This window comes from Mesoplodon densirostris, chromosome 10, assembly GCF_025265405.1.
Source record: "Mesoplodon densirostris isolate mMesDen1 chromosome 10, mMesDen1 primary haplotype, whole genome shotgun sequence".
Classification (NCBI taxonomy): Eukaryota; Metazoa; Chordata; class Mammalia; order Artiodactyla; family Ziphiidae; genus Mesoplodon; species Mesoplodon densirostris.
Window position 1 is genome coordinate 61,438,890 of NC_082670.1, and position 21,175 is coordinate 61,460,064.

Genomic DNA, 21,175 nt, shown 5'->3' on the forward strand with positions numbered 1-21,175 from the left:
AAGCCTGCACACCACAACAAAGAGTAGCCCCCACTCACCGCAACTAGAGAAAGCCCGTGCATAGCAACGAAGACCCAGCACAGCCAAAAAACAAAACAAAACAAATTTATTAAAACAAAACTGAGCCCCAAGTACTATGCCTTTTTATCCAAACTCTCCTCATCACAAACGGTTATTACTCTGGCAGGGAGGACCTGATTTACCATTTGAAAACGTGCTTCTACTCCTAATAATTCCCCAGTGTAGCTCTCAGAGACACCCTGAGGTTCTCTGTAAAAAGATCAACAAGGAGATCTTAGTGGCCAAAACCATGAGGTCCAAAACTCTGCATGATCCTCCCACCTTTCCAGGCCATGTTCTGCAACCTCCTCTGCCCCTAACCTCACCCCTGACCCTGTCTTCCAGCCACTCTGGACCACGAAGGCTGCTGACCCACCCACCATGCACTTCCCTGGGCCTCCTGACCTTACTAATGCTTCTCCCTTCCCTCTGGCTGTGGAAAGCCCACTCATTCCTCCAGACCCAATTCACACATCCTTTCTTCCCTCAAGCCCTCCCAGATGCCTTCCCAGATTGTCCTGCCTCAGGGCCTTTGCACCTGCCTCTGCTGAGAACACTCTTCCCCCAAGTATTTGCATGGCTGGTTCCTTCTCATAATGCAGATCTGAGCCCAAAGTTCACCTTTCCAGGAAGGTCTACCCTGACCACCTTAGCTAAAGCTGCAAACCCCCTATCAACTTTCTGTCCCATTACCCTGTGTGCTGTTTTCTTCATAGCACTCACCACTATCTGAAATTACTGTTTTTAATTGCCTGTCTCCTTCCAGAAGACTAAAAACACCATGGAAGTAAAGGTCACGACTGCCTTGTTTTCTGTGCATCCCTAGTGTTTGGTGCCCGGACTCTGTGCACATATGCACTATATGCAGTATGTGCTCAAATAAATGAAAGCATTGGCTACTCCCACTCTGTTAGTATCACCATCACAAATATTTCTCTGGGCGTTAGGATAGGGTGTGTGTCCTTAGACACCTACACACCCTGCCGCACATCTAATGAGCACCTCTTACGTTCCAGGAACTTGGAAAATGTGCACTGAATTTCAATCCCTGAGTAGAGATGTTTTGACAATTTCCCTTCACCCACAACAGAGGTTGCTTTAATTTCAATGTGGGAAAAAGTAAAAATGTAAAACTTTGAAATAAGGGGCTGAGTCACTTATTAGAAATGAAGGCTTTGAAGAGCAAACTTAAACTCCACAAATTTTGATCAGAGATATTATGAAAACGTTCTCTCTCTCTCTCACTCACACACACACACACACACACACACACACACACACACCTGCTGATTTCAGTGATGGCCTCAAACCATTTTTAAAATTTTTCCTTCTTTCTGCACATGTCTGAATGTGAGCTGAATAATCAGGTCCTAAAATGGATCAGAATTAGGTTGGCTGTAATTTTTTTTCTCAACAGAAGCCAAACACTTAGGGGAGATGGCTGATGGAATTCTGGAGCAAGAGTTATGTTCCTGGGCTCTTGGGTCAATTTTAGTTTGGCTAGAGGGAGAAAGCGTGTGTGTTTCTGGGCAAGCTTACACCTGACCCGCACCCTCTGGAAGGTGGGGATGAGCGCCAGCCTGGGCTGCACGTGCACAGTGTGGTTCAGAGACTGCCCTTTAGCCCTTGTGGACAGAGTGAATGAATCAAGGCAGTAAGGCCAGCTCCCCATTGGCTGAGGGTGCCACCTATCAGGGGTTGCCGGGCTCGTGCGCACGGCTGCTGTGCCATCTAGAAGCATTAATGCTTTGTGGCAGCATGCGCGTGATGATGCTGAGCCGCCTGTGCTCTCTGGTCTCCCAACACAAATGAGCCTTAGAAGTTGGTGGTTATGCAGTTGACTTTCCTTCTTCCTTTTTTCATTCCTTAAGAGCAACATAGCCCTGTCACTGCAGGGATGATGGGTTGTTAGCAAAGTTGATAACAGGAAATCTCACTGAGGATAAACAGAACACATCAGCCATTGCCCAGAAACACATGGTTCTCATTGAACCTGCCGAGGACTAATTGTGTGTGTATCAGAAGCACGAAAACAGGAAAACTCCTTTCTGATAGACCCACCAAGCCTCTTCTGACCAAAAGGAACTTTCTCAGCGTTGTTAGATACTGAGAAGTCATTATCTCCCCAGCTGTCAGGGTGCTAACTCCACTTAACTTCTCCTAAACATATGACCGAAAGCCTCTCTGTTTCAGGCCTCTCACGAAGTCTTAATAAAGCTTTAGATTCAATGAGTGACATCTAGGTTTCTCTTTTCACTGCTCTGATGCGTATCCCCTCAGAAAACCAGTGTAAGAGGTTAGACAGATGCTTATACCTGAAACATAGCATCCAGAAAATGACTGTTATTTACCTTTTGGTAAAAGAGCAGTCATAAAGTGATGCATCTAATAAATGCAGAGATAACTCAGTGATTCCATAGGTGTGTTGCTGTATCCTTTAACGTAAGATGGGTATGAGCTTCACTCTTCACTATAAGATGGGTCCAAGAGCTAGAACTGGAGCTTAAATAAGCCAGTACAATTCCAGGGACTGTGTTATGTCCCACATCAGGGCTACTGACTCATATATTATTCAAATCAACAAACCATTCTGCTTCCAAAATGTTTCATTATCTGTGGAAGGAAAGTATTTTTGGCATGCACATCAAGTGCTCAGATAACATTCTTATGTCTCTCTTTTTTGCTAAAGAGAATCTGACCACATCTGGAAATTCTTTGGTGTCACTGCTTCTCTGAAACTACATCCCATCTGTATCACTTAAACTCCAGTAAAAGGCCATCCGCGTGCTTTGAAATGGGCCTCATGGGGCGGGGCCAGGGTGGGGTGGGGGAGACTTGGCTTTCTCTGATAAAATGTAAATGAATGCTGTTTTACAGGGCAGCCTGGTGGTGGCCTGCACTCTTGACTTTTCAGCATGTTGGCCTGTGACACCCAGAGGAAAAGGGTGTGGGGGATGGGGAGGAACACCATTATTTTAGCCAAACCCTAGAGCTGGTGGGAAAAAATCATTGCCTTTTATCATAAGAAGTGATATCTTTTATGAAATAATAGCATATTCATATAGAGGACAAAATTGTATGATGGATCGTGCTCTTTCTTTCCTCTGGAATGTTGGTTTTGAGGCTTTGCCCCTTTATTTCCTGCTTCAGTTTTGGTCTCAGTAACACACTGACCTTTCAGATCAAATGCAATTTTTCCCAGTGGTGATGGCCTTAAGGGATGGGGAAGGGGGTTGGGGAGGCAAGTCTTTTATTTAGAAGATAACTTTTCAGCTAGAAAGAGAGAGGACATCTGGAGTTGAAGTTATGGTCTTTTCAGGCTTTTTTGAGTTGCTGTCTTTCCCTTTCTAGAAATTAAAAGGTACTAGGTCATTGTTACAATTCTTGCTCCTTCTGCTCCATTTCCAGCTCTGCAGGTTTGTCAGCGGGCTCTTATTTATGGACGTCTGTTCTGTGCTCTCATTTACACATTTCAGTTCGAAACCAGAATTCAGCTCTGCTCTTGTGGAGTGAGGCTAGGAGGGCCTGTCCAAAGCTAGAACCTCATATTAACTTACCTTGTATTGTTGTGATCATCAAAATGCTTCTCCTTTTTGTCTGTTTGTAGGAACACATTGAAGTCTGTAGCTACACACAGAGGTAAATCAGAAAATCAGAACTTGCCAAACTAATAAGCAAGGGGACCCTTTTCACAAAGCAAAAGAATTCATAACTCTTGAGAGAGGTCTACCAAAGGATGCCTTTGACAACTCCTACCTTTAAATGATGTGCACACACAAAAATTGTGTTCTCAACCTTTCAAATACATAGGTAACATAGAGCTAGGCATATCCATTATATAAGGAACTACCCAAGATGGTTATCACTGTTTTTCTGCCCTTACAGTGTCTTTGCGGTTGAAGAAATCAGAGTGAATAAATGGAGACTTTGAGCACCCAACCCTTCTAGGTTATTCTGGGTCTGCATTTTACAGTCTTGAAATGAATGGTGATACATAAAAGTATTTTTCTTAGGATTTATTATTAAAATGTCATCTTTCACTGTTCTTTGGGCAATATCAAGAAACACTTAGAAAATCATTGCAATGTGATTTAACATAAAAGATAATAAAAAGGGTTCTTTAAGACTAAAAAAAACTATCACAGTTTACGTTTTGCTGAATGGAAAATATGTAGCTCTTATTTCTCTTTCTAGTAGTAAACATCTTAGATCGGCCTAAGTAACCAGTTGGTGTCATTTCTTGACCCTTTTATGAGGGCTATATTTATTTCAAACATTGGAGTCCTAAAATTAATACCGGCAAAGCCATTGTGGTCAACGTTCAGCCTCCCGTGGCAGAAAGGGGACTTATCATCTCCGGATACCTTGGTTTCAAGAGTAGGCAGTAGGTAATTGAATTAGCAAAGTAGGCATTCAAAACATTCTCTGGGTTTTTTAAGCTCAAGGGGCATGTGAATTCAGAGGAGCAGGTGGTAAGTCAGGGGACGGGTCATGTTTACCCAGTTGCCATCAGCTGTGATCGGTGTCACATGATATGGAAAAGTGGCCCAGGGATGTAACAGAGAACAGAAAGTCAACGATTAACAGATAAATGTGAGTTAACATGAAACACATGTTATTAAAAAATGAACCTATGCCCCCCTTTAATCCAGGTCATTCCAACAAGCATAGTTTCTAGACCAAACTTTACCCAAGACCCACATTGGTGGAGACGCAAGGATTGGCTCCTGGGGAGAACTGTTGTCAGTGAGTTTATTCCTCTATTAATTTAATCTTCCATTTCTCTTTTATTTCCTATGTCCAGGGAGCATCAAGCAAGGGACACTTTGGTGACCCTTCCCATCCCTAGAACCCAGCCAGCTGGAATATGGTTAAGGAATGAGGCTGATGCTGGTAGAAAAGGGACATCCATGCTTTTGCCTGTTAAAAATATACCAGTAATACCAAAAATAATAATAATAATAAATATACCAAATATACCAATAACACCAAAAATATACCAATAATACCAATAATTAAGGAAAAGTGGTTCCTTAATTTTGAGACATGTTAATCCACCTTCTGGATAACTTCCCACCTCTGTGATTTGCCTACAAGGCCCTCCCTCCTCTGTGTCCAGGCCCCCCTCACCTGCCTCATTTCTGGCCACGACTCCCCAACATTCATCCAGTGCTTGACCACGTTGAACTCCCAGGCTCTCTAGACTCAAGCCTACTGTTTGCATCTCCATGCCTTTGCACATGCTGTTCTCCTCTGCCTGGAATTCCCTTCCCCTGCTCCCTTTACTCTCTAGAGGTTCTCTTTTCCTCCAGAATTCACCTGCAATGCTACCTCCTCTGAGTCAGGAATGCAATTCATGACAGAGACTGACTTGTTGGCTGAGAGAGAAATTTGTAGACAAGATTGACAATCACAATAGGAGCCCTGCTCTGAGGGCTGTGAAAGGATAAACCGTGAGATGATGGAACAGAGGCTGTGCATCCTGGGTGCAAGGAAGGTGGGGCTGGACAGGGAGCTTCCTGGTGGAGACTTTGGAGATGGTACTCCTTCCACAGTCAAAGCTGACAGGTACATGACAGGTTCCTTAACCTCTCTGGGCCTTGGTTTTCTCATCTGTAAAATGGGGGTGAAACTTCAGGAGACCAGATGTCCCAATGTGCCTGGCTTATACCTGACCTATGTCTCTGTCTTGCTATTCTGTCTGGTTGACTCCCCGACTTCATTCTCAAAAATATCCCCGTTTAGATAATAAATTATATGTCACTTACTGATAATAGTACCCTCTGTGAGTGGGTGTTATAAGGATTCAGTGTATCCCATAGCTCTTAGAATAGCACCCACTGTTAGCTAGTATTATTCCCATTTATATCTGTGTAGAGATGGGGCCTTAAGCAGCTAGAATTGGTTTCCAGGGTGATGTGCTGGGAGCAAGAGACTTAGAAAACACATTGGAGGACTTTCCTGTCCCTCAGGCCCAGGGACAGGGACTCTATTCAGGCTGCTGTGTTCTGGGAACCTGGGAGAGACCTGTGTCCTCTCTCTCACTGTAGGTTAGCCGACAACACTAAGTACCTTGTACAGGCCCCTCTTTTGAGGCCACAACATGGAAATGCCCTGTTTCTTACAACCCCTTTATCAGACCACCACACCCTAGAGAGTCTTTAGTAAAAGCTCTAGATGTCCTTTTCCACCTGGTGGCAGGTAATGATAAATTCGACACAGAGTTAATTCCCTTTTTCAGTATTTTACCCACGAATCAGCCCCAGTTCATACTTGAAACCCATTATTTCATGAATGAGGCTTTGCCAGGCTACCTGGAGTGCACTGAGGACACTTCATCCTCAGACAGGCCTGGGCCCTTGGAGACTTCTGACTACGAAGGTTCCTCTGACCCAGGCTGACCCAGACTCTGCCACCAAGTGATGTCCACATTCTCTTGGGCTCCCCACAGTTTCCCAAATCACCACCAGTTCTTGGTTTCAACTTGCACAATGTTTTCTTTGGGGTCAGGATGAGGGGAGAGGCGGAGGCCAAATGGCAACAGCAAACCCTCAATAGCTGCCTTTGCCAAATTCAGCCTTAACACCGTGTCCTGTATCCTCTTGTCCTTTTTTGTGTGTTTGGTAAAGTTCTTTTATTCACATTCCAGTAGATACGGCCTATTCCAGCTCCCAGAGGTCCTGGAAGATGAGCAGCCGTGTCATGGGAAGCATTTGGACTCAGAGAGTCTGGAAAATAGATGAGAAGTGGGTGGACAGGGATGAGCAGGGGCCAATGGCTGCAGAGTCCCTGGCCAGCCATGGAAATGAAGCTGTTGGATATGAGTGCCATAGTGCTTGGATTGTCTGCAAGAAGAAAACCTTGCATCTCCTTGATGATTTCACCACCAGACGGGGTGGTTAGAACCCAGCTGTGGTGGGTGGGTGCTCAGTAATTGCTTATCTATGTAGCAGGAGAGTAGGTGACCCCTGCTCTAATGAAAATGCAGGAGAATCCTCAAGGGGCATAATTAGCAACTGAGGACAACCTTAGTGATCACCATCCTAATTTCACAAGTGGGAAACTGAGGCCCCAGAGACCTGAACTGCATCAGCTGTTAGGAGCCTAGGACCGTCAAGTTCATCAAGGCCAAGGATTCCTTCACTGGGTGCCACTTGCTGCCACCAACCAATCACGTGACCTTGGACGAGTCACGGAACTCGGGGCCTCTGGTTCCTTACTGTCAGCCGAGGCCATGGGACCGTATGGTCTTGGAGCTGCCTTTCAGAAACAACATTCCAGGATGCTCTGTTCCCCTTCCAGCCTGAGACAGCGTGGAGTGGCCTGGCCTCCCAGCCAGCAGGCACTTTATCTCCCATGGAGCAGAAGTGGGTCAGGGTGGAGGACTTTGGGATTCCTGGGCTTGTAGGCTCATGGTTCCTTCCCTTTGACCGGGATAAGAACAGGAAGGGATGGTTTCCCTCTACCTTCACCTCCACCCCCCACCCCTCCATGACTCCTACCCCAGCCCCATCCTCAGCCTCTGGACCTAAGAGGCAGGGAGGTGGTTGCAAACAGGTCTCTGGAGCTGGATGGCCTGCGCTCCAGCCCAACTCTGCTGCCTGCCCCCTGGGAGACCTGCTCCCCCACCCCCGCCTGTCAGCTTCCCCATCTGTAAAATGCTGACAGTAACAGCACTCGCCTCACAGGGGTGCACAGTAAGGGCTGCACAAGTGTCGGGTACCATTGTGTCCATCACACATGTTCTATCCATGCACACAGAACAATCCCTTGCCCTCATGACCCTGGCCAGGGACCAAGTTGCTCATTTTAGCTGAGGGAGCGTCTACAACCAGATTAGCTGGTCTGAACCAGACACATGCAGCACGGAGCAACCTTCGGCCTCCTTTGAGAGAGGACCACCCTGAACCTCCCGGAAAAACATCGTTTTCCCTGATTGAAGTGATTCCCATGTAACCACAGTCGGGAGCACGACTGGCTGAGACTTTCATTCACCACAGACTCAGCCTCCACTTCCCTCCTCCAGATTCCCCTGAGGCAGATCAGATGTCACATCAGATCACATCACGTCCCTGTCATCACCCTGTTCACAGGCCCCTAAGACTCTAGGGGAAAAGAGGAAGATGGAGCTCCAAGCTGTGTCTGTGCCCCACGTGTTGGCACCGGTTGCTCCTCCCACCTCACCCTGTGGTTCCCAGCAACTTCCCCCAAGGTGCTGGTGTCCTGTGGGCATGACAGTGAACCTGGCTGGGTTGGGACTCTGCTCCTACACTTCCCCTCCCTGCTTGGAAACCCAAATCGCCACTGCAGAGCCAGGAGGAGCTCCGCCCCATCCCTGATTTTAATTAGGAACGGATGCATCCTGCAAGACTCAGAGTTCCGTCTCTCTCAACCCAGACCAAATGTGTTTGGGGGTCCAGGCCTGGTCATCTCCACAGAAGAACATGAATCCCACAGGGCTGCAGAAGGACCGTTTCTCCAGCGGCTTTTCAGCAAATGTCCAGTCCAGAAGACAAACAGGAAAAGTGGAGACCCACATGCTTCTGAGTGAAATATGATTGGAATTAACGTGAGCACACACATTCAAGTTCTCAAATGTTCAATGAACAAAATGTTTTCTATCTGTGAGGTGCCATATATGCCCAAATAGAGGCAACCCCCAAAGAACACAATCCACCACTTTTCTAAAGAGGTAAATTTAACAGACTTTTGGCCAACTTGACAGGAATCAGAACTGTGATGGCTTTTGGGCTGGGGATGGGAATTGACTGGATGAGGGCCAGGGGAAACTTTCTGGAGGGATGGACGGGCTCTGTCCCTTGACTGGGGTGGTGGTTATGTGGGTGATTTCATTTGTCAGAATTCATCAGATTATACCCTTAAGATCTGGGCATTTTTAGGGAATGTAAATTTTAACCTCAATTTTAAAAAAAGTTAGAAAAGTAAATACCTACTTGTAATACTTAACCTAATCATGTAGTCACACACTTAAAATTATAAAAGAATACTATATTAATTTATATTACTCTTTTTATTCACACATTTCACAAAATGATTTTATGCAGATGTGGATAGCATTATTAAAGCCACTTTTTTAGTTGACAGTATTCCAAAGCATATCATCTTCAATTCATCTAATTTATTTGAAATGCACATTTTGAATCCATGTTTGATGCTGAAATTTTATTGTAAGACACAAATACCCATTTGTATAACATTACAGCAGTTGTTTTTCTCATCTGTCTTAGAAGTGATTGCTCTTGATTCTCACGACATAATCAACTAATGTTTTGCTTTCCAAAATGAGCTTTAAAATATTTATCACAACTTACAGTTGCACCCCAGGAATAATCACCACATCTATGTTAAATCTCATTGCCTCCTTCCCATTAATTCTTCTAGTGACCTCGAAAAGCATCCAAAACCAACACTGATTGAGACCATTTCAGACTGGCGTGTCCTCCCAGATTTTGTGGTTCGAATAAAGCAATTGAGAGAGTACCAAATTACTTACTGTTTTAAAGAACAGTAAGTCCCTTGAGTTCCCTGGTGGTCCAGTGGTTAGGACTTGGCGCTTTCACTGCCATGGCCCCGGGTTCAATCCCTGGTCCCCACAAGCTGAGAGACGCAGCCAAAAACAAACAAACAAAATGCAGTGCATTTTAAAGAACAGTAAGTCCCCAAACTATGAGAGACTTTTAAAGGCAACACTCTATTTTCTAAGAGTTAATTTGAGGAAATAAACCTTCATCTTATTTATCTTCAGGCATATATAGTAAATCCTGGCATATGTGTTCAGACCAAAGATAAAATAGAGATTAAATTTGGAGGTCTTGTTTTATAGTTCATTGTTCAAAGATTAGCATTGTTAGCTTAAGTTAGAAGTTTCCATGTAAAAAATTTAAACTAGACCTTTCTCCCTACCATGAATGAGAAGCTGAAACATTCTTGAATCAGTGTAAACACACTATATTTTACTCAAAGGCATTAAAGATAGGAGAGTGTAGTCTAAGTAGATTGTAAACACAATCCTAAATTATGAATTACTAACGATTAATTTTGCAGCTTGACCTTAAGTCATGTCAAAGCTTCAACTACACACAGTGTGATATGATAATATATAAAGAAGGCTTTGTTTTTTTCAACATTTCCCCAGTTTAGGCATCAAAAATAGTATTGTTCTTAAAGAAACCAACATGGAAGACTATGTACTGTTGTTTTGATCTTTTTTAAATGTTGCTGTTGCTCAGCATTGTTTTTCCACTGGACTTTTAAAAGCTGTCAGAAGCAAAATCAGGTAACTCAGCAAGAGCTCCCAGGGCATATAAGCTCCTATATGGCTCAATGCAGTGGATGCCAAATTTTCTCTTTTTTTGGATTTAAATGACATTATGTGTGGTTGATGCTCTAGTTGGAACAGAGATGAGACCCCAGAGCAGTCCTGCTTGGTGCCCCTTCTCCTCTCTAGGGAATCCACTGGGGGTTCCATCCACAGCACCTAGAGGTTCTGTGGAACACAGTTTGAAAACCTCTGGCAGTGGACCTTGCCTAAAGGCTGGAACTCAGAAGATCTCGGTTTAAAACCTGAGTTCTGGTCTGTGTGATTGTTAGCAAGTAATTTAACCTGAGCCTCATTTTCTTTCTCCAGACAAAGAACATGAATGATCATCTCAGAGAGTTGCTGTAAGGATGTTTTTCAAGTTTATTTTGTTCCTTAAGTCTTACTCTTCCTTGGTCACAGCTCACTTGCATGTTGTGTGCCATCTCAGTTATTTAACGACTTAGCATCCACGTTTTTTATTATTTGGCCTTGTTGATGCTACTACTTCTGCCTTTCAGCTTCTCAGCCATTATTGTCCCCTGGAGAATGGACCAGGGGGAACAGTTGACTTTGGACTCTACTGCAACCTCCTCTACAATAAGGGATTCCAGGTTCATGATCCGTTCTTGGGATGGACCACTCTGACAGGTTTCTTTTCATTTTCAGGTGGGCCAGGAGAAGGGAAACTGTTCTTTCCAGAAAAACCCAACCCCCTGTATCATCCCTCAAGAACCAGAAAATATCTTCCATACAATATTTGCTTTTTTCACAAAGTCGGGAAGAAAAGTCTTGGTAAGAGTTTGCTTACTGGTTGGGTTAACATGGGTGGTCCTCAATTAGGAAGGCAAGTCTGAGATGAGAAGCCAGTTTTCTATTTGGCATTTATTATTTCCCAAATCTGGTTTTAATCAATTGGTTTAGGAAGTCACAAGGACTGTAGTCAACTTCTGGTTTTCAGCCTGAGGTTTCTATCAAAGTGTTACATTTACATTTCAAATTCCATTGGCTGGCAAAGGGAAAACCTTTGCAACCCACCAAGCACAAAGTTAAACATTTCTCCCACTAGTATGAGTCTAATCAAGAGTGATGGTTCTCGTACAACCACTTTGTATACCACTATTGGGCAGTATATACTAAAACTAAACATATCTGTACCCTATGACCCAGCAGTTCCACTCCCAGGTATATCCCCAAGAGAAATGGGTACTTGTATCCCCCCCAAACACATGGACAAGAATGTTCACAGCAGTCTTAAAATAACCAGAAACTGGGAACAATCCAAATATCCATCACCAGGAGAATGTATAAACAATTGCATTGTACCCATACACTGGAGTATTATGAGCAATAAAAACTGCTACACCAGCAACATAAGTAAATCTCACAGATACAATATTAAATGAAAGGAGCCAGAGACAAAAGGACACATGTTGTAATATTTGACTTACATGAAGTTCAGAAATAGCAAAGCTATCCATGGCAATGGAGTTCAGGGTAGCAGTTAATTTTGGAGGAATATTGACAGTCATGGGCATGAGAGAACCTGCTTAGGTGCAAGAAATGTTCTATATCTTGATCTGTATAAACGTATGTAAAAATATATCAAGATGGATCCTTAAGATTTATTCTCTTTAGTGTATGTAAGTTATACCTTAACTTTTTAAAAAGTGAAGGTATTAAAGATGGAATCAGATGCTTTTCCACAACCTCACTTCTCCATGTCTTTGGTTACATCTCTTCAGCTCCTTATTTCGGCCACGGCACATCTCACTGACATTTCCTTCCTCGATTTTTTTTTTTCCGGTGGAAGTAGTAGGACTGTTTGCCATTTGGAAGGTTGGAATATTTTTACTTACATAACGCTGATGATCACCTATTTTTTTGAAGCCCTTAGAATTGTTAGATATACTGATATCTAGTTGTTTGACGGATGCAACTCTGTATCTAGCCGAAATTTTTACCCCACATGTGAAACGCCGTGAAGGTATGTTCGCACATTTTGGATCCTACAATACAAAAGAATTCCTCCTTTGTAACTTAAATTTGGAATTTAGGTTTCTAGCTGTAATTCGTGTGTTTTCTTGGTTAAACGTGTTTTTCTTTACTCCTATGGTTTCTTGAGTCATGTGACTTTGTAGCCCTTTAATTTGCCCAACCTAAAAATTGGGCATGAAAGTGTATTTGTCACTTCACAGGCAGAAATCACGTAATATGGGACATGCACCTTGTGTTCAAAACTCATAAGAGGAATGCTCCCAAAATATGTAAATGTGTTTCTTTAAAAACAAAACAGGGCCTCCCTGGTGGCGCAGTGGTTGAGAGTCCGCCTGCCGATGCAGGGGATACGGGTTCTTGCCCCGGTCCGGGAGGATCCCATATGCCGCGGAGCGGCTGGGCCCGTGAGCCATGGCCACTGGGCCTGCGCGTCCGGAGCCTGTGCTCCGCAACGGGAGAGGCCACAACAGTGAGAGGCCCGCATACCGCAAAAAGAAAAAAAAAAAAAAAAAAAAAAAAAACCCTTCTTTCTCCTTGCAAATCCAGTTTTTTGGTAGGGTGCACCAGTGAGCTTAGACTTTAGGCATGTTCTGGTGCCTGCCAGGCAGGAAGTCCCTTGATTGCCCTCTGGTGGCAAGAAGGAATGATTGCATCTTCCTATGGATTTCCTCTACCTGGAATGGCCTTGGTCCACAGAAGTTCACAGAGCCCTCTGTGCTATAAATGCTGTGCTCTTGTCTTTGTTCTTAATACGGTTTGATCATTCTCTCTTCTTCTCAGGACTGCGAAAAGCCAGGAATTTCTTGCCTAACAATGCACTGTAATCTTAGTGCGGTGGCTAAAGAAGAAAGTCGTACTATAGACATTTACATGCTGCTGAACACAGAAATACTGAAGAAGGTAAGCCCTGGGAAGCTGTACTATTGGGGTTCATTTAAAAGCATTTGAATTGGTTTCCTCAGAACAAACTCTGCCTGCCCACTTTAAAAACTGCCCTGGATAGCACCATTGGTAATTCTGTTGCAGATGATGCCAGGGAAACATACCAGACCCTTGTTATTCAAAGTCTGGTCAGAGGACCAGCAGTATCAGCATCACCTGGGAGCTCCTTAGAACTGCAGAATCTTGGACTCTACCCAGCCTTTGGGAATCAGTTTAACAAGCTCCCTAGGTGTTTTGTTTGCACAGTTGAGTTTCTCAGATTTTAGCTTGCATCAGAATCACCTGGAAACCTTGTTAAACCACAGATTCCTCAGGGGGGAGTCTGAGGGTCTGCATTTCTGAGGAGCTTCCAGGTGATGCCAATACTGCTGTTCTGGGGACCACGTTTTAGATTGGGGTTTTCCTTAAAGGGCCAGTAGTAAATATTTTAGGCTTTATAGGCTATACAGTGTCTTGCCACTGCTCAACTCTGCCATTGTATTGTGAAAGCAGCCATAGACCATACTCAAATGAATGGGTGTGGCTGTGTTCCAATAAAACTTTATCAAATCCAACAAAGGGCTGGATTTAACCCATGAGTCATAGTTCGCCCACCCCTTGTTTAGATGACACCTTGTTTTTCAGAATTCCAACTTTTGAATCTCAGATAACTTTTTTGTTTGTTTGTTTGTTTGGTTGGTTGGTTTTTTTTGCCATACGCGGGCCTCTCACTGTTGTGGCCCCTCCCGTTGCAGAGCACAGGCGCCGTATGCGCAGGCTCAGCGGCCATGGCTCACGGGCCCAGCCGCTCCGCGGCATGTGGGATCCTCCCGGACCGGGGCACGAACCCGTTTCCCCTGCATCGGCAGGCGGACTCTCTCAACCACTGCGCCACCAGGGAAGCCCTACTTTTGTTTTTTTAAGGTTGTTTTTTTTTAACTTTTATTGGAGTATAGTTGATTTACAATGTTGTGCTAGCTTCAGGTGCACCGCAAAGTGAACCAGCTATACATACACATATATCCACTCCTTTTCAGATTCCCCTCCCACATAGACCATTGCAGAGCACTGAGCAGCGAATCTCAGATCACTTTGCTATTATAAGTTTATAAAAGTGGCTCATAAACAATACCTCAGTCCGTGAATTGGTGGCCCTTAAGAAAATCATACACATTCACTATGATTTATTTTAACATAAACGCTGCTGAGTATGAAAGGCTACATCGAACAAGATGCTTCTAAAATAATCACATGTGAAGCTAAAACAAAATAGGCATGTTAGCCACAGAGATTCTCTTTATTTTCCTTTGGAAAAACTAAATGTGTGAGTCTGTATAAAACTGTCAGTGTATAAATGAATATCCTTAGAAAAGTCATTCCAGTGTTATTTTTTAAATTAGGCATGGCAGTAACATGTTGGCCTGATAAGTCACAGGCACAGGGGGTACAGTATGTTTTACCCACTCTCCGTCTCCAGCTGGTGGAGAGCTGTGAACAGTTCTGCTTTCCCTGGATTCTTTGGAGGGAAACTGGTTTGGGGCAAGTTGGGTGCACACAGCACTGCTTCCCTGTTGTACCTCTCCCTTTAAAAAGGATAGTGTTGGGAGAGGACCAGGCATGAACTAGAGCACCCCTGGTCACCCTGTGATTCCAGAATGTCACATCACAGGAAGTGCCTTACTGTCCTGGGTCCCCAGGACAGGTTGAGGGATTATGATTCTGTTTGCTTACCCATCCTGTTCATCTTCTTGATAAACGGTCCTGGTGATAGTTTTATCCCCTGTGCCACACTTGCCACTGTTGACAGAACCCTGATACGGCACTGATGGCGGGAAGCCACTCTGATTTCTCTTTCAGCCTCAACCCAGTTGGCTGCCGCTTGCACTTACAAATTAGTCATTAGTACAGATTTAATCGCAAAGCCTCAATCCTTCCTTGTCCCCAGCTCTGGCCTGGTCTTGTGCAGCTTTCTCTCTCTCTCTCAGTGATCAATGGTGACCCTTTGCCAAGGAACATGTCCCAGTGACTGCTGTCCCCGTGGGCCATCCAGCCTAGTCTGCATCCCAAGACAGCAGGAAGCCATGGGGTGTCGTATGTGGATGTTGGAGAACCGATCTCCCTACTGGTTCCCTCTCAGCAGAAACCAGTGGAAGTCCCAGGTGCAGAGGAAAGCCTCTGTCGGGCCCCCAAGGGCAGCCACGCCTCCCTAAGGATGTGGAGCAGAACCAGCCTTGTGGTTCCCTGGGCCACCGCTTCTGTTAGTTTTCCTTTGACCTGAAGGTCTGGCCACAGACAAGGGAATTTGAGGTTTTATTGTTTTGACTTTAACAAGTTTTCATTTGAAATGTATGATCTGATTTTTTTTAATCATCAGAGGATTCCAGTTTCTTCCAAAGTATTTGTTTTTTACAACCACAAGGCACCTGTTCTGTGCCAGGCTCCTCATCTGCTCGGCCTTTAACTTTGACAGTTATCATCGTCATTATCATCATTATTATTATTGTCATTAGCAATGTCCGAGATGATGATGATGATGATGATCTAAGATTGAAAAGACAGTATATCCTGACCCATGAAACCACAAATCTACAGAACTATTAAACTGGTAAAAGATTGCTGCATACAAAATTATTTACTGCTTAATATGAGCTCACTGAAGCAGTTTTTTTTTGAGTGACAAGCTTCCCAGAAGCACTTCAACTGTGTTTTGTTGCTATTTTAAAGAAGGACAATAATTAGTGTGTAACTCCCAGATAAAGTACACAGAGTGGCATCCCCGGGTGTCCTCCCAGGAAGGTTTGTGGTTTCTTTGGAAAAGATGAGCTGAGCCCCTTGGAACTGTTTTCTTTAGAGAGAGTCCTCTACTTTGATTTTTTGGGGGTAGGTTTAACCAGAAGTGGGTCAAAGCTGGCATCTGATAGGTACCTCCTTGCATGGCAGGCATGCTGAGTAAATGTAGAAAGACACCTTGCCGGCAGAGCCCAGCTGCCCCCACAGGTGGGATGCCTTCTGCCCTCTGTTTCCACCATGGGAAGCAGCCTGCCTCTCCCTCCACAGTCAGTGCAGCCCCATCTGGACCACCGGCTCGACCTTCTGGCCCTTCCCTAAGCCATAGTTTTGCCAGCCCCTGTCTTCTTCCAAACTCTTCCATCACTGCCTTGGAGCCATTCTCTCATTATCTGGATTGGTGGCTTTGAGCCCACGCCAAGGCTTCTGCCTGCAGTGGCTGGTGGGCTCTTCCTGAGTCTTTCCTGGGCCAACCTCCCTCCCCCCATCCCCTTTCTCATCGGGCCATTACCTAATTACAGTAAGTTCCCTACATACAAACCTTCCTCAAGTTGTAAACTTTCAAAGACGTGAACGTGCGTTCCATCACCATCAGGCGTGAGTGAAATTGCAGCTTGCCCTCCGTCTCCTATTGCTGACGATCCTTCAGCTCTACCATCTCCCACCTCCTCTCCCTCCTCCAGTCATTAACTGTCCTTCCCTGTTCACACGATGCCAGCCCCTGTATGCCAGCTGTTGTACTTACTGTACTACTGTACTTTTCAAGGTACTGGACTGTAAGATTAAAATGTTTTCTTTATTTTTTGTGTTTGTTTTTCATGTAATATTTTTGTGAAAAGTATTATAAACCTATTACAGTACTGTACTATTTATATAGCCGATTGTGTTAGTTGGGTACCTAGGCTAACTTTGTTAGACTTACGAACGCACTCTCGGTATGGAACTCGTTCACATGTGGGGGGACTTACTGTATAAGCTAGATGCTTCCCCCCTCTCATCTCTCCATCAGGTACCCTCTTCCCAGCTTAAATGGCTTTGACCCCCCCAACCAGCTTCTTTTAAGAGCAAAGAAAGAGTTAAAAGGAACTCATGTGGAGAGTTTGAGGGTTGTGGTCAAGGCAGGAAGATGCTTGAGAAATGTAAATCAGATACCTTCTATGGCATGCCAGGCCTAGATTTGTTGTACACAATTAACAGCTTTATTTATTCTCTGCTCTTTGGGAATATGTCAATACCAAGATCCAAATATCTGGCTCCTGCCACTTGGAAACCACAGCACACAAGCCTGCATGTGTTGATGACTCAGCAAAACTCCAGAGCTTTTCAGTGTCCACTATGATATGAAAGAATCCTCAAGAGAGAGACTGGAAATCTCTCGTCTCATTCAGTGATAGAAATTTTTGTCTGGTTCACATGGAATCTTTGAATTTCAGTTCTGCCTGGGACCTCGGGGCCCAGCCATTGTGATTGAAAAGTCTTACAGTGAGTTGTGTTGTTTCTTCCTCAGGACAGTTCATCTGTCATCCAGTTCATGACCCGCGCCAAGGTGAAGGTGGACCCTGCCCTGAGGGTGGTGGAGGTAGCCAGTGGGAACTCAGAGGAGATAACGGTGAGTTGGTCACCCCCCACACACACAGCCCTCCTCCAAGGGTGAGGGAATCTGGGTGACTTGGGAGACTTGGTGCTGGCATTTGAGGGTAAAGGCGGTCTCTAAGCCAAGATGTCAGCTTTGTGGTAGACCCAAGACCTTGCCTGCCTTGGCTTCCAGGCCCCCATGGAGAACTTCTGTGGTCTGCTCTTGTTGTGATAGCCATGTTCTCTGGGATGCTGTTGTTATGTGAAAGCTCCCGGCTATGACCGGCCAAAGGAAAAATCTTCTGGAGGTACCCTTGACAGGGCTTGCATTTCCATTCTGGAGCCAAGACTATTTTTATTTTTCTCAGACCTTTCCCTGAAATCTCATCTGCCTTCCCAGTCACATTGCTCCATGGATAAACGCTGGGTGTTTCAAAAACAAGTTGTTTGAGTAACCTGAAGGGGTCACATCCTAGTTGCCAAGTCCTAGAAACTCCTCTTTCATTCCCTACCTAACCCCGTATCCTCTATCACAGCGGTCCCCAACCTTTCTGGCACCAGGGACTGGTTTTGTGGAAGACAGTTTTTCCACGGGGTGTGGGGGGATGGTTCAGGTGGTAATGCGAGCAGTGGGAGCGGCAGATGAAGCTTCGCTGTCTCGCCTGCCACTCACCTCCTGCTGTGCGGCCCGGTTCCTAACAGGCCAGTACTGGTCTGTGGCCCGGGGGTTGGGAACCCCGGCTCTATAAAGTGCAGTCGGTAAGCAGCCTCAAGATGGAATATGTGGCAACCGGGAACTCGGATGTGGGGTGTGGGAGAGGCTGGAGGGAAAGGGGTACTCTTGGAAATTTGCTGCCTTTTATTATTTTTCAGGGGCAGGCGGCAGGGGGGAGGCTTATTCTCTGACACCCACACTGCGGTCCTAGGCACATGGGGAGACAGCAGCCTCTGAACTGGTTTGGCCAACGAGCTACGCAATGATGCTAGCGTTTTGCATCTCCTTTCCTGGAACTTCTCTCAAGGGAGACTTTACCCTCTCTTGGAAGAGTGAATATCGCTGTGACAAATTTACAACAGTGAAAAATTCACAAAGATTAATTACTTACAAAGAAAAAATGGTTAACTTATTTTCCAATAACAATGAAGACACCACATGTCTAAATGTTAGGATGAGGATCAGAGCAAAGCCCACTCTTACAAGACCCTGGTTAGGAAGGGTTCATATAGAAAATAAATGCCCGGGGACTTCCCTGGTGGCTCAGTGAATAAGAATCTGCCTGCCAATGCAGGGGACATGGGTTCGATCCCTGGTCCGGGAAGACCCCATATGCCGCGGAGCAACTAAGCCCTTGCACCACAACTACTGAGCCTGCGCTCTAGAGCCTGCGAGCCACAACTACTGAAGCCGACGTGCCTAGAGCCCGTGCTCCGCAGCAGGAGAAGCCACCGCAAGGAGAAGCCTGCGCAACGCAACAAAGAGTAGCCCCTGCTCTCTGCAACTAGAGAAAGCCCGTGCACAGCAACGAAGATGCAACACAGCCAAAAAGAAATAAAATTAAATCTTTTGAAAAATAAAGAAATGCCCAGGCCCTCCATGAACTCTCAGTCCTGAGCAAGAACCAAAAGCAACAACTGGTACAGAATGAATAAGAATCTGTGAGGATGTTAAAGCTGCCCCAGGCCATGGGTATTGCATGCCTGATGCAGGGAAGGACTGTCAGATGCAGACCTTAACTCCTCTACTTACATCAGGAAATTGTACATGCAGTCATTTTAATACCAGAAACTGAATGAGATGAAATGGAATGACGCTGGAGTCCTTCACTCCTAGGGTCAGTGTTTATGGAAGGTCAAATATTTGGAGTTGGCCTTTGCCTTTTCCTCCTTGCCTTTTGGCCATTTAACTGCTAATTCAGACTTTTACCTGGGGATTGAAAAAGAATGGAGATTCACTGCTCGTTGTCACAACTCTGGTTAAAAAGTTTCATAGGATGAGATACATGCCCAACATGAGAGGTTTGGAATGTTCTGGTAGACCACTGTGTTCCCAATTAAGAGTTAATGGAAGTAATTAACAGGTTTCCTACAGGTGGAATCCCTTGGGTAAATGAAAAAAAATATCATGGGCGCATTGCCTTTGATTAGAACACAGAGCTGTGGGATCCAGGAAAACATTGCCTAATACCCCACTGTTGGATTCTGAGTCATCTGTATGCCCCCAAAATACCACTTCCGTTAGTTACTGTTCCATTTTGAGCACTATGGTAATATTATCATTATCAAGAGTTCTTTGGAAGAAGCTCTCATTTTCAACTGGTTTTTTTCCAGTACTCTAAGAAAAAAGGGTACCCGTCGGAATCCCACAATGCCTCCACCTCCCTCCTTTCCATAACTTCGCCTTTCAATCCGTGAGCCAAGATGAAGTACTACAATCTGTTCTCAACTTTCCTGGCAGAAAAAAAAAAATATTTTCTGAGTAGGAAGGTTTGCCTTTTTAGAACAAACACGTTCCACCCTACATGTTTCTTCTGAATGCCTGCCGCTCTGTTAGTTGTTCATCGGAAGGGAAATTTCCATAGAGGCTAGCCACCAAATTTAAATCAAGCAAAATATCACAGGATTTTAGATGAGACGCCACATTTGTATGGCCTTGGAATGAACAGGAAGTGTATTTGCTGCTGGTAACGAGCAGGGTGTGGGTGAGAAGAGGAAAACAATCCAGTTTTTAACCACATAAAGTACACATGGTGATAATTCAACTGACAGGCAAATCAAATAATTTTCTTGGGACTCACTGTGTCTTTTATTTTTACGCCATGGTACAGGGAGTGCTTTACAGGGCGTACGGTTGAATACCTAGAAATATGTACTAGATATTTGAGGCATTTTTCTTGTTTACTAATAATACATTTGAGGTGCCCTTCCTAGGTGGGGTATTAGCACATGTCCAAGGCCAACCACACCAGCTTACCTGGCTTTGTACAGACCCAAACCTGAGAACTGTGGATGAGATCTGAGTCACCGCATTCAGCGCTGATTGTGCTGAGAACACGCTGAACTCCCATCCTGTCCAACCCAACCCTTCTGGCTTTTCCGGCAGTGCTGCCAACAGCTGAGGCTAGAAACTCCCCGGGGGCGAACCAAGAATCTCCAGCACGCCAGCTCTGTTCCTGAGAGCCACCACCCCAAACCCCCTTCTCAGACTGTGTGAGAAGCTTGTATGAGTTACAGAGCAAATCTGTTTTCTTGATATTTTGAAATAGTGGAATACATGATGAACATGGAAATCCACAGATGGATAAGTAAGGCATTGCCATGTGGAGTGGGCACCAGGCTGAGATTCTAGGTACCAGCAGGAGAGACTGACTCCATCTCATTTTAGCGGAATCAGAATGGATTAGAAGGATATTGGGTAGCTCTCAGAATTGCCAGGAAGGCTGGGGATATGACAAACCTGCGGCGCCAGGACCACAGGCTGGGTCAGGCCCCAGGAAGAGCCTGGCATGGTCCTCTGGA

At 45.0% G+C, this 21,175-nt stretch overlaps 1 protein-coding gene across 1 annotated transcript in view; it reads left to right on the forward strand.

The window, feature by feature from the left end:
* ITGA9 (integrin subunit alpha 9) overlaps positions 1 to 21,175 on the forward strand; it is a 363,172-nt gene that overhangs the window by 312,868 nt on the left and 29,129 nt on the right. Inside the window, exons 24-26 of the mRNA XM_060108991.1 lie at positions 11,048 to 11,173; positions 13,157 to 13,276; positions 17,592 to 17,693. Coding sequence (XP_059964974.1) covers positions 11,048 to 11,173; positions 13,157 to 13,276; positions 17,592 to 17,693 — 348 coding nt within the window. The remainder of the gene's footprint in view (positions 1 to 11,047; positions 11,174 to 13,156; positions 13,277 to 17,591; positions 17,694 to 21,175) is intronic.